At 47.4% G+C, this 12,912-nt stretch overlaps 1 protein-coding gene across 12 annotated transcripts; it reads left to right on the forward strand.

Moving 5' to 3' along the window:
* The first annotated feature begins 526 nt into the window (after nucleotides 1–526).
* Nucleotides 527–5,789, forward strand: LOC123448436 (serine/arginine-rich splicing factor SR45-like). 12 transcript variants are annotated; one of them, XR_006631766.1, is made up of 6 exons: nucleotides 527–1,106; nucleotides 1,807–2,009; nucleotides 3,038–3,119; nucleotides 3,307–3,353; nucleotides 4,942–5,001; nucleotides 5,635–5,789. XR_006631766.1 is itself a non-coding variant. In XM_045125314.1 (4 exons), the coding sequence occupies exons 1-4, from the start codon at nucleotides 634–636 to the stop codon at nucleotides 5,760–5,762; spliced, it is 708 nt and encodes a 235-aa protein (XP_044981249.1). In that variant the 5' UTR covers nucleotides 560–633; the 3' UTR covers nucleotides 5,763–5,789. The 12 variants fall into 12 exon arrangements, 3 of the variants coding, with proteins under 3 accessions (XP_044981250.1, XP_044981249.1, XP_044981251.1); XR_006631760.1 differs by having other exon boundaries at nucleotides 528–1,106; nucleotides 3,307–3,367; XR_006631761.1 differs by lacking the exon at nucleotides 3,038–3,119 and having other exon boundaries at nucleotides 535–1,106; nucleotides 3,307–3,367.
* The last annotated feature ends 7,123 nt before the right edge of the window (nucleotides 5,790–12,912 follow it).

The following is a 12,912-nucleotide window of genomic DNA, read 5'->3' on the forward strand; positions in this document are numbered from 1 at the left end:
TTTTTAAGACGTCGTTGATGAATTCATCATAAATCTATGATGATTTCATTCGAGATTGTCATAAACCGTTTGAGGGGATCAAAACTACATATAAATTACGACGATGTGAGTCAAAAACGTCGTAACCGCATAAGATGAGATCGTCATAACTTTTACGACGATTATAAAAATGTCGTAACATGTTCTAACTATGTTGACGGACTAAGAATACTTATTTCTTTTATTATTAGGTATAGATATTCCTCTATTTTTAGTATTTGCAAACAATTTTAAATCACTGATTTTTCGAACCAATCAAAACCCTTCCCACGGATCGATGACATGGCGCCCATCCATCCATCCATCCATCTCTCCATCCCACATCCATCCATCCATCTATCTATAGAAAAAAACCTAAAAAACAACCCAAACCCTAGCTCAGATCCCCCCATCCCACCCTTCCTCTCCTCCCTCGTCCCCATCTCCTCGCCGCCGCTGCCACCTCCTCCCCGTCCCCGCCTCCCTCCCGATCCCCACCTCCTCCCTGTCACACCCCATTCCAATCTCCCCAGTCCGCAGCCTCCCCAAACCCCCATCCCTCCCTCCCTCCCTCATTCCCAGATCCGAGCCCTCCCCCAGAACCCTAGCCAGCCCATGGCGCCGCCAAGCTCGCCGCCCTCGGCCGCCGCGCCATCGCGGGGCTCCTCCGCCAAGGCACGCCCGAGGCCGACCAGGAGGCCTCGGTCACCAAGCGCCCCCGCAAGGGCACCTCCTCCGGCAAGAAGAAGCCAGCGCCCAAGGCCGCCAAGAGGTAGCAGAAGGCCACCAAGGTGCCGCGGGAGAAGAAGGAGAAGGCGTAGGAGAACCCGGCGGTGGAGGACGAGGTGTGCGGGGAGGAGCCCGACGAGGAGGAGCTGGCGCTCGGGAAGGAGGACGAGATGGCCGCCTCCGGGGAGCAGCAACAGGAGACGGCGGCGGCGGCCAAGCGGCGCGGGGCGCAGCCGACCAAGAAGGCCCGGAACGTGGCCGCCGGCGACAGGGAGCCCGAGTTCCTCGGCGAGCCCGTCCCCGCCGACGAGGCCAGCGCCAAGTGGCCGCAGCGCTACAAGCGTGGCTCCCCCCAAGTGGTGCGTCCCGGATCTCATCTCTTTCATGCTTTTCCTTTAGGGAGGTTGATTGCTTACGTAGATTACGGGGAGAGAGGAGACTGGATCCGTGATTAACAGGGAATTAAGGGAATGGATCCTGACCGGCACCAGATTCTCAAAACAAAACGGTTGTTTTCGGCACTTTGCAATGCCATCTTGCTTTGTTACTCCTAGACTCGATGTTGCGAAATTGTTTCAGTTAGTTCCATCGCTCCAGCACATACCAGTCATTACAGCTTAGTTCTCGATCGCTGCAGCGTATACACCAAACTTAGTTCGTCGCCGCGAAATACAGTTGCCAAATTAGTTCAAGGAGCATTGTAAAATTTTCTGAGATTTTTGACTGGAGAGAAGAATCCTGTATGCTGGTGTTTGATCATAGCGAGATCTTGACAGATGTAGGTCACAGCTCACATGTATTTTTTGGTCCTAATGATTCTCTGATCCCTTTTTGTTTTTGCTGGTCTTATCGATCACAGTTTCGCGTGTTTCTCTTAACTGAAAAAAAGGATCATCTCTGATCAGCTTATCTCTTTGGATTTTGGTAATAAAATGGTAAATTCATGAAGATGGTCAGAGAAGATAAGCGTGGTTTTTCTGTGCAAAATATCGCATTTCGCTTGGCTAAATTTTCATAGCTGGTCTCAGTTCTGCTTGCATTGTGTATTGCTTTGCTTAGGAACGCACCTGTCTTGGGACGGTTGAGGCGAACGACACCATGATCAAAAGCCGCTGATGACACACCCACGTTGAACTAGCACCTGCAAGAGCTAGTAGCAGCTTAGTACATGCATGATCACCCTACGGCTCCATGACCATAAGCGTGCACTGACACTACGGCCGAGTAGATCAGTTTCACAGACAGTTGAGTTGCGCACACTGGTGAGTGAGCTAGCTATTATACATTGGAAACGTAGTCCTTTTGCATTTTGTTATTTTCCAGGGTAAAATCATACTCCCTTTGTTGTTAAATATAAGTCTTTTAACAGATTTCACTAGCGGTCTACATACGGAGCAAAATGAATAAATCTATACTCTAAAATATACTATGTACATACGTATATAGTCCACTAGTAGAACCTTTAGAAAGACTTATATTTAGAAACGGAGGGAGTGGATGGAATCCACGGTAGGGTTAAGAACACCAGTGACACCAATCCACGGTAGGAGTACGTACAACTAGCTAAGCTAAGCTAGCTATGGCTGGAAATGTGGAGAGTGCTAGATAGTGGAGGTGGTACGCATGCGATTCCTGCTTTTTTAACCTGTTGATTATAGTAGATGAGTAGCACAGTGTCCCCTATGCAAGCTAAACTAGAAGCTAGCTAGAGCCTCCCTTGCTGCTTTTTTAATGGGCAAGCTTGCTGATTCCTGCTTGATTGACATCAATTTTGTATATATCAACAACCGGTCCTAAACTACCATTTTCATCTACCAGTGGGGTGATTCCCGCTCAACATCCTCATGTACGCACACCCTTCTTCTAATCCCATGGCTCCACTGTCGCTGTTCGTCAGGTTCAGGTTCAGTTAGGAAAGGGGTTATCAAGATGGCAGGTAACTCCTTTTCATCAATGAGAGACGAGAGAAGCAAGGCCAAGGGAAGGCAAGCTTAATACAGTTTTGGGTTCAGTTTGTCGCTCTGAATCTTCAATACAGAACCAGAGAACCTGACTCTTCCCCTTGACTGTCGTACGTGTCGTTCTTTCGGGTACCCATTACCCAACCCACCATCTAGTCTAGCTAATGCAGTAACTCTCTAAGCTGAACCTCCCCGCAAGATTAGATTACCATCCGGTGCCATGTCATTTCCTGTAATCTCAACTGAAGAACAATGCATCACTCGGCCTTATTTTATACTTCTACTAGTGATTGTTCCATGGAATAAAAGCTTAAGCAATACACCTGCAGGTTTTCTTAGGGTGAGTTCAATCAGGTTCCCATCTGACTCTGAGTAGTGGGTACTCACAGTGCTGCCTGTGTTGCTAAGCAGGTTCGCCTCCCTCGCTGGTTATACTAGTGCTTAAGTCGTCATCCTTTATGGATCAATCATAGGGAGCTCTGTGTCTTGTTAGTATGTTGTCTTTGTTCTTTGTTCATACTAACAGTGGGATGCAATCTTCTTGTCACTGTTTGAACATCGCATATGCATATTTTTTACCAGAGCCTATGCCTTGCAGGTGTTTTCACCGAGTTGATTCAGGACATGCAAGTAAAAGGTGTACAGGTTAGCTTCCAGGGGTAATTTAGCTATAAAACCTGTTATCAGTTAGTTTTGATATTTAGTCATGCAATGGTGTAAAATACTTGGTTGGAATTGCTTGTTGAACTCTGCAGTTTAAGAATAGACATTTGTCTCCATTTTTTTCCTTCACGTGTTAGCTTTGTCATAAGTCAAACTTCCTGAAGTTTAACCTAGTTTATAAAAAAACATGAGCATTTACAATACCAAATCAATACATCTGGTCCCATGGCGTAAAATATGTTCATATTGTAATTATTTGATGTAATTTGTTTATCTCCTACGTAATTTGTTTGCCCTCCTCACGAGCGCTCCTCCCAATTTTGTTTCTTTTTTCTTCTGCTTCTTCTTGGTCTTCTTTTGCTTTTCTTTTCTAAGCTCCCCCGCCCTCACGTAATATTTTGGGAAAAGGAAAAGGGATTAAATTTAATGTGTGGGGAGGATTAAAAACGGGCAGGTAAATGAGGCGCCAGGGCCGCATTGGTAAGGGTCTGCATTATTTGACCCGAGAGCTGGGCACTTATTCTATTTACTTTTTGACCTCCTCCGCTTTTGGCTTTATCCATCCTCTGTGTGTGTATTTTTTCTTCTCTTTTGCTGTTGTCTGTTTTTTCACTGTGCACATGGACCTAACGCAAAGCCGTTCCCCTCCCTACCACCACATGCCAACTGGCTCGCAAAGCAGAAATAAATTAGCTATGGCATCCATTGCTTTGACCACAGCAGACCAAGTTCATATGTTAGCAACACATCAATACGTTTTTAAAAGATTTCAACTAATTTAATATTTTTAATGAGATTTGACCAGAAGCAATTGTCTTAAAAACATATCCAAACATAATTGGATTTTCTTCGACACGTTTTGACAAGATTAACATATTTCAAAGGAATTATACTGTTTCCAATGGATCTTTTCCCCACTAAATTATATTAGAAAATGGGCTGGACCCTAAAAAATCACAGAGCTAGTAGATTCCACATTGTTTTCTTGATATAAACCTGCAATTTTTCAGTTGAAAAAGACGACCTGCCAAACATTTCCACAATATTGATCGTCCAATATCCACAAACAACACCAAAGGTTACTTCTTATAGTAGTACCAATCAGATACAAAATTAAGAAAATAATGTACTGGTAGAAAGAAATTAAAATGTTGTTTAGTTATATCCCACACATCATCCATTGTAAACAAGACAACTCATGCTGCTCTATGTTTCCATGCATGCATACCATCTACTAGTGGTTGTATATTGTGTAGACTAAAGGACTTGTAGTTGCTCTATATTTCCCTGCATGCATACCATGTATTAGTATATTGTGTAGACTAAAGGACTTGTAGTCGAAATAAAATCAATCAAGCTTTTACAAGAATGACAAGGCTAATGGAATGTAACAGCTAGAATGAATTCAGATTTTCTCTCAGGTGCAAATGGAGATTTAACTTAAATACATAAAGGGACTCGGCCAATGATTATACACAGAAGATATTTTAAAAATACAGAAGCCACTAAAAATGCTAGTACATAAAATATGTCCATTCAATTACTTACCCATTGTCTTGAACCTCATCAGATTCCTTGGTGGGGCTAACGTTCTCCTTGGAAGCATTCTCAGGTGCATCCACAGGACCTGGTAATGGTGGCCCTGTCCCCTGTTCTTCTGTAGTCCCATGTTCACCATTCTCCTGTAGTTTGCACTATTTTTCATGCATTTATATATGGTTTCATCATATCTAACGCACGAAACAAAGACATTACTCTGGCAACACAGAACTGAGACCTTACAGTCATAGTACATTTAGAATTTGGATAACTGGACTTATTTACTATGTCCTCAATTGATGCCTCCTTTTGCTTAAATAAATAGGTTGTTACTCCATTGTTCAGTGGTGTAGCCTTTTACAGAATTTAAATGGTTTGTCCCCTGTATTATCAGATCTTTCCAGACTGTTAAACATATGCATGCTGATAAAACAACATTTAACCCGAGTTATCTTTGGCAATATTTGCAGAATTTAAATAAATATATCTCTGTATAGATGTGGAAATTGGTATACCTCAGTGGTTGAACTTGCATAATGTGATACTAATACTAATGTCTTCTCCTACTTGGAAGAAATGGATTATTAATTATCATGCTTATCTTTATGTAGCAAGAAATGTTTGCCAAGTTGAATTTGAATAATCAAATTTTACCTTCTTGGTTGAATTGTTTCCTCCACATTGTTGATCATGCTGAAGGCCATTGCTATGGATCTGTTTTCAGGAGAAGTATGCTGGCGCGACACGGGTGAATGGCTAGCTGGAGGAAATGTATTTGCTATATTCTGTCCGTTTTTGCTATATTTCCGTGTAAGGAAATGTATCCATGAGATGAGTTATTGTGTTATGTAAACCTGGGAGATGTATTATGTGATGTTATATGATGGATGATTTTAATTCAACTTGGAGTTTTCTTGATTTGAATATGAAATAGTGCTGCATTTAATATTGGACAAATAATTGGTTGAAAAGGCCCAATAAATAGAAATGAAACTAAGTTTTGGAAAAAAATGCTGAATTCAAAAATGAAAAAAGGCCAAAACTGAAACTGGATCAAATGTATTTGGGCATGAAAAGGCCAGGCCCAAATTAGAATGATAAAAAAAATTCGATTTTTTTACTAAAGTGGCTGTAAATAGGCCAATGCCCAAAAAGAAGCCCAATAAGAAAAGCCCAAAAAAATAAAACGAGCCCATGTGATCAATTGAAATGGGTTGGGCTGATTTCAACCATGACGTTTTGATTTCGTCGTAATATTGCCACGTAGGACTGCCATGTAGGACTGGCTTGGATTGCCAACGACGGTTTAGGATCGTCGTAAATGTTACAACGATCTAGGAATCGTCGTAAAGGTTACGACGATTTTGATCAAAACGTCGCTGCTGTTCATTTGTGACGCTCCATTTTCGACGTTTGGTTTTTCGTCGTGAGATCATCGTAAACTAAAAACCGTGACGATGTAGCGATGAAAATATAGCGTCGTGTACTAGCATATTCCTTGTAGTGACCCCAATCCGACGAGCCGCTCGTCATCTTCATGGATCTCAGTTTGCCGTTGCATCTTCCCTGAGTGGGAGGAGGCAGTGGCTGCTCCGCCCGCGCAAGAGCCCGTAGCACCTCCATAGGTGCTATGCGAGCGCGGGTGGAAGGAGCGGAAGCCCCGAGCTCCGCATCGCCCACCCAACACACCTCCTTGGAATGTCGCGCTGCTGTCGAGGGCGTGACAGGGGGCTTCGGCCATGCCTCCGACGCTTACTCCGACCGACGCATATCTCCGGAGTGTCGCATGGTCGTCGAGGACGCGTTCGAGGCCCCGAACCGCCCCTTTACGCGTCCTCGGGTCGCATTTCTCCTTGGAGCGCTGTGACACCTGAAAGATGCGCTCAGGGGCTCCACCAGCAAAACTCTTGCAAAAGAGATGAGAAAGTGTTACGCCCCAGCGTGCCTCTTTCCTTCAGAGTGGCCAAAGGCCATCGGTGAAAACCACGTCGGCAAGGAGGCCGCTTGAGGCAACATCAGCTTGCCAGGGGTACGGATGTTCCTCGCCGGCAGCACCTTCAGACGCTACGGCTAGGAATGTCGCGACAGGCAAGATAAGTACAAAGGCAGACTTCTTGCCAGACTCTTGGTAGATTGGTTGTACCCTTTTGAAGCATCGACTTTTGTATGAGAACCCCACGCGGAGATGGACCTTGCTAGGATCAGTGCACTCCGACTCCGTTTCGAGCCTATTCAACGATTTGAGCGGCCATAGAGGGCCCTTATCTCGTTTCGAAATCGCTCAATGTTTCGGACGGCTATGCAGCACCTTATTTTGCCTCGAGCCGCGCTCGACGATTTACATGGTTGCACTGAGTGCGGCAGGGGGTCTTGCCGGTGACGACCTCCTCTGTTTAGTTTTCTTAGGATCTGCTCCTCTAAGTACTCGCGGCAGGATAAGTCAAGCCGGCAAGCATCCGAAAAGTGCAAAGGAATAATCATACAAAATGAGAGTTGAATAAAGGATGCATCTATTCATTCATTTGTTTGGATACATTTGATACCACTTACAAAGCATAGTTGTCCTAACCTAAAGACTCTATCTTTTCATGAGGGACGACCTATGTGAAGGAAGTGAAGTTCAAGAAGACAAAAAAAAGGATGGAGCCCGCGGCGTGGCCAGGGCTGGCTCCCCAGGACCAACACTGTGCCGACGAGAATGGGACCAGCCCCGACAAGCGCCACCTGGCCCCCTCTGGCTTGATACCAGAGGGCAGGGCTCAAGAAGGGGCGAAGGATCCGGAGTCTGCGAGCGCGCCTCCTCCTGGAGCCGGGGGCCAGCATCCGCTCCGGTGAGGTCGCCCAAGCAAAGGGCATGGAGAAGTCAGAACTTGCGGAGGTGCCTCCTCCTCGAACACGAGGCACCGACGCGAGCTCCGGCAATATACACCCGTTGGGCGGGGGAGAGGCGTGAGCAGGCCTCGGCAGGAGGGCCGACGGTTAGTCGGAACCCAGGGAATCGTACTCCGACTTGACCCCTCGGGATCCCGACCTGCCAAGAGCCCCACTGCCTCCGCTGTCCCCCTCGTCGCTATCGCTCGAGGAGGGACACTTGGCGCCGCTCGAGCTCTCTTTGCAGCAGCCAAGACGCACACCTATGCGCCCGTAAAACCTTACGGATAGCATATTTTCCTCCGCTAGCTTAAAGCGGAGGATATGCCCATCCTCGAGGCTGTGGGCGCGGGCGAAGGCTTTGCAGCCTCGCCCAAGCAAAATGGAGTGGCGCTTCGGGTAATCCATGCGTGCCTGCATAGCATCGTGGGAGCAGCCGAGCACCCGCAACCACAAGACAGGGGGCCTGGCAGCCTCCATTGCCCTAGCGAAAGGGCGGGGGAGATGCAAATGGCCCTGCGGAACGCCGTGCAGCTCCACGACGAACTCCAGCGCCGTCCCGTCCGAGTGCCCGCCAAGCCCAGGAGAAGGCAGAGACGTTGGACTAGCACTCGGCCTCCCTCGGCCATGTCCTCGACGTCCTCGCCCCCTCGAGCCTCTCCCGCCACGGTCGACGGGGCTGCCGCTGGCTGCGGCCCCTGAAGTTGTGGCATGATCCAAGCGGGATCCCCTTGCCACCCTTGCGGCTGATGGAGGCCAAACCCATCCCCTAACCATGGTTAGGGGCGGGTTCCACCGGCAAAGCAGAAAGGAACAAGAGAAGGCAAGGTGACACGCACTGAAGGCTTCGAGAGTGAGATGGATGGGCAAAACCTACGCGCAAACACCCTAATTTATAGGGCAAAGCTCGGAGGCCACCCTCCTCGCTCCAGAAGCCACCGCCCCTCTCGCCCAATCGCCCTCAAGTCACGAGCGGAACATGGAACCGCCCTGATGCACCAATGCATGGAGGGGCTGGCTCATCCACGCCCGTGACTTTTGAGGCCACGATCGCCACTTGCCCGACCGTCGTTGCGCATGTCCTACATGTGGCAGAGGCATTTCCAAGGAATAAAGGGCCATCACGCGCACACCGCGCACCCTCCCACTTCGCGCGGTCAATGCACGACGTGGGGAAAGAAAGCCTGTAACGGCTCGATTTCGATAAGCCCGGCGCCCGCGAGTCCGCGCACCACTTTGGGCCTGGCCCAATAACGCCTCCCATGCATGTGTGGCCCACGCCCGGGGGGTCCTGTCGGTGTACTAAAGACCGGGGTCTCTAGTTCCCCGGACTAGTGCACGGACACCGGCATCCCATCCGCAGCGGCAATGCACGTCGCTGGAGCTTAGGGAGGAAGCAAGACTCAGAAGCCAGCAAGTGATGATTGCAAGCCCCAGCAAGCACTCGCTTGCTGGGAAGGAAGAAGAGACCCCAGCAGGAGCTCCTTGTCGGGGTGATAGACAATGCCACGGCGAGACCCTCCAGCCGAGGGAGAAGGACTGAGCCCCGGCAAGCCACCCTTGCTGGGAAGGCTGACAAGGCCTCGACATGCCATCGCCTCCCTGCCGAGAGGAACAAGAAGAGCCCGGCAAGGTAACCCTCCACCGACAAGCACGCCACCGCCAATGCATGAGCCAAACGTCCGCCCGCACGCCATCGCAACACCCCGGAGTTGCCACATGTGGGTACGTGTCCAACCCCTCCTGACCAGGTCAGGGAAGTCTGTTGAAGCATTTAATGCACCTGTGACAATGCAGTAACACTGTAACTGTCAGTCGGCGCTGTTTCACTTGTGAACACACTGTTCACCCACTGGGCCACTTTGGTGACCCCTTCGCCTAAAAATGGAGACCCGAGGCTCAGTAGTAGGGACTTTTTGGTTTTTGGACCAATCGAAAGGTTGTAAAGAGAGACAGATCTACAATAACCCAAAACGAATAACTAAATGCATGCAGGAGTAGGGTTTTACGCACCACGCGGCCTGAACCTGGGTAAAAAGATCTTGTCGGGCCCTGACTATTGGTTCTGCTCTTGCCGCGACTACTCTCCCTGCCAAACCAGCAAAAGGGGGACCGTTGAGGCTCCCCATAGGTGTCGATCCTTCACCGACATATTCACTCTATCAAGATCCACATACACAAATTTGGTGTCACGAACATTTCCATATCGTACCCACCGAGTTTGACCTCAGACAAAACCCTAGGCATTCCCACGAAATCGGTGCAAGTGAAACCAAGTTCGTGCTACCGAGTTTAGTGTGACCAACATTCTGTTGCCAAGATACACAAAATCAGAATTTTCGTGGTTGAGTATCGGCACCACCGAGTTTGGACATCTGACCGTTAGTTACCTTTTCCGTGCCATCGAGTTTCGTATATCAGTCTCACCAATATTCAGAAGTTCACATTTTTATTGCTAATCGGTACCACCGAGTTTTCAACTTCGGTGTCATCGAGTTTGTCCTTTTGTTTGCAATGGTTGGATTTTGGCTGCTGCCTATATATAGCCTTTCACCCACCTCTCATTCATGGGAGAAGCACTCAGAACACACACTTCATTGCCAAATCCATTTTCTAAGAGAGAACCACCTACTCATGTGTTGAGACCAAGATATTCCATTCCTATCATTTGACACTTGATCTCTAGCCTCCCCAAACTGCTTTCCACCAAATCAACCTCTCCTACTCATGCATATTCTATGGGAGAGTGATTTGCATTGAGGAGACTATCTTTAGAAGCACAAGAGCAAGGAGTTCATTGATCTACCACATCTATTACCTTTTGGAGGGTGGTGCCTCCTAGATTTCTTAGGTGTCGCTTGGGAGCCTCCTACTTCGTGTCGTGGAGTTGAACCAAGATGTTTGTAAGGGCAAGGAGATCGCCTACTTCGTGAAGATCTACCATGAGTAAGGCTAGCCCTCCGTGGATGGAAGCCATGGTGGAATAGACAAGGCCGCTTCTTTGTGGACCCTCCATGGGTGGAGCCCTTAGTGGACTCTCACAGCTGTTAGCCTTCGTGGGTTGAAGTCTCCACTAACATGGACGTACGATAGCGCCACCTATCGAAACCATGCCAAAAATCACCGTGTCAACCTCATGCGTTTGATCTCCCTAACTTACTCTTGTAGTTTACATTTGCATGTTTTACTTTTCGCTGCTATACTATTAGAATTGCTTGTGTAGGGTGTACTTGACTTGTTATAACTGTCCTAGCTGCCTCTCAAGTAAAATTGGGAGAAGGCAAAAAAATTATCTTGTCAAGTAGTCTAATCACCCCCCTCTAGACATACTTTTGATCCTACACAATGCCTTTCCACTGCTACCGTCGCCGCCCACGGGGAATGATAACAATAACCGTGACGAGGAGGCTAGGGGCTATCAGGAGCCCCATGTGGTAGCTTCCATCCTTGGTAGAGCCCATGCCCCCACGTCGAATCGCGTGCTCAAGAAATTCTCTCGTGAGGAATGCTGTCCTCCCAAGATTGGAGGCCGCTCGTCCACTCAAGTGATCACAATACTATGGGGACCCCGACTCATACGTCGTGGTCGCCAAATGCATGTGTACAATGATCCTAGAGACCAATTCCCATTGAACGCACAAAATCTGAATAACAAGAGTCTTACATCCATACATACCGTGTGATACAAATAAAGACCATTATGGTCAAGTCTTACATAGGTAGATCCTCGTGGGACAACACACAAAACATAGCTAGCAACAAAAATCTTGAACGAAAGCGTGAACCCATGCCATCTGCCTTAACCCTATACGCATTCTGACTAGGAAGCGTCCTAGTTTGCATGTTCATCACCAACAAACTCTTCTCCATATTTATGCTCCGCCATGCCTTACCAATTAAATAACGAGTGGCAAGACAATGATTACTTTGAAAGTACTCGCAAGCAACCCATGTTTGGAACAAGGCAATAATAATGCATGATATAACACTAAGTAGGTAAGTTGCGGAAAGCTAATTTTTAGTGCAATGACCTATTCAAATCAACTTGCAAAGCATGCATCAACAGGTAGCAGATATCCATATGAAGAAGTTACACATATCGTCATAAGAAGGGTTTGAACATCTCATGTTCATTCATCACGTCAAGTCATCTGACTAAGATCAAGTATCATCTATCTCTCTCACACACACACCTAGTTTGCGAAAACATCTGGATGTAGTTAAACAACACCACCCAACTGTCCTTGATCATGGACAAGGCTATTCAAATAGTTTTACACTCTGCAGAAGTTGCGCGCTGTACCCACAAGACTTGGGGAACTGCCGTGTCATCCACGAATCACGGTATATTACATACCCGAGGTAAGCACCCGAACAATGCCTTTCTCCTGGTGACACCAATCAAAGATTCCACCCATTGGCACACGTCCTAATGATGTACATCATACGAGACTCGCTCAAGATCGTACCATCCCGGAGGGGACACAACATTTTTCACGATGTGTGTGAAAATAGCCCATGGTCACCCTACCTAGAACGACCCCATATCGAGAGAGTGACTCGGATCTCCCGCCACCACTAATACGGTCTCTTTGCTTGCACCAACCAAAGTAATCAACAAAGTCCCATCCCATAAAGAGGTATCATGATCACACATGTAAGGTTGGGACGGTAGACAAATTTTAAATCTAATTCATTTCCTGAGACACACACTCAACTTGCTCCGGTATACCACTTCTTTCTCAAGTGGCCACCTAGATCAACATCATCTTCCTCGGGCATTAGTGGCACCCAACGGGGTTCTCAAAAAGTCTTTGAAATCATTTCTCTTCCGTCACCATGCATATTCCCACCCCATTCGTGTAGCATCTACATAGCATCCTAATTACTTCCCACCCGCACAATCCTCATAGAAAGGTAGGGTCATGCTTAGCACATGTATCAACGAGGAAAGTAATGGCAGTAACCCACCACGGGGTCATCGATTCATGATTCAGTGCAATGGAATGAAGTGCTACATGACATGTGTTAGGGCATATTTCTCCATATGTGGTTTTGGTAATTGATGAGAATCCCTATGGACTAATGGCTGCATTGAGTTATATTCGAAGGATTTGTCCATAGGCACTTC

Source organism: Hordeum vulgare, chromosome 4H (assembly GCF_904849725.1).
Source record: "Hordeum vulgare subsp. vulgare chromosome 4H, MorexV3_pseudomolecules_assembly, whole genome shotgun sequence".
Lineage (NCBI taxonomy): Eukaryota > Viridiplantae > Streptophyta > Magnoliopsida > Poales > Poaceae > Hordeum > Hordeum vulgare.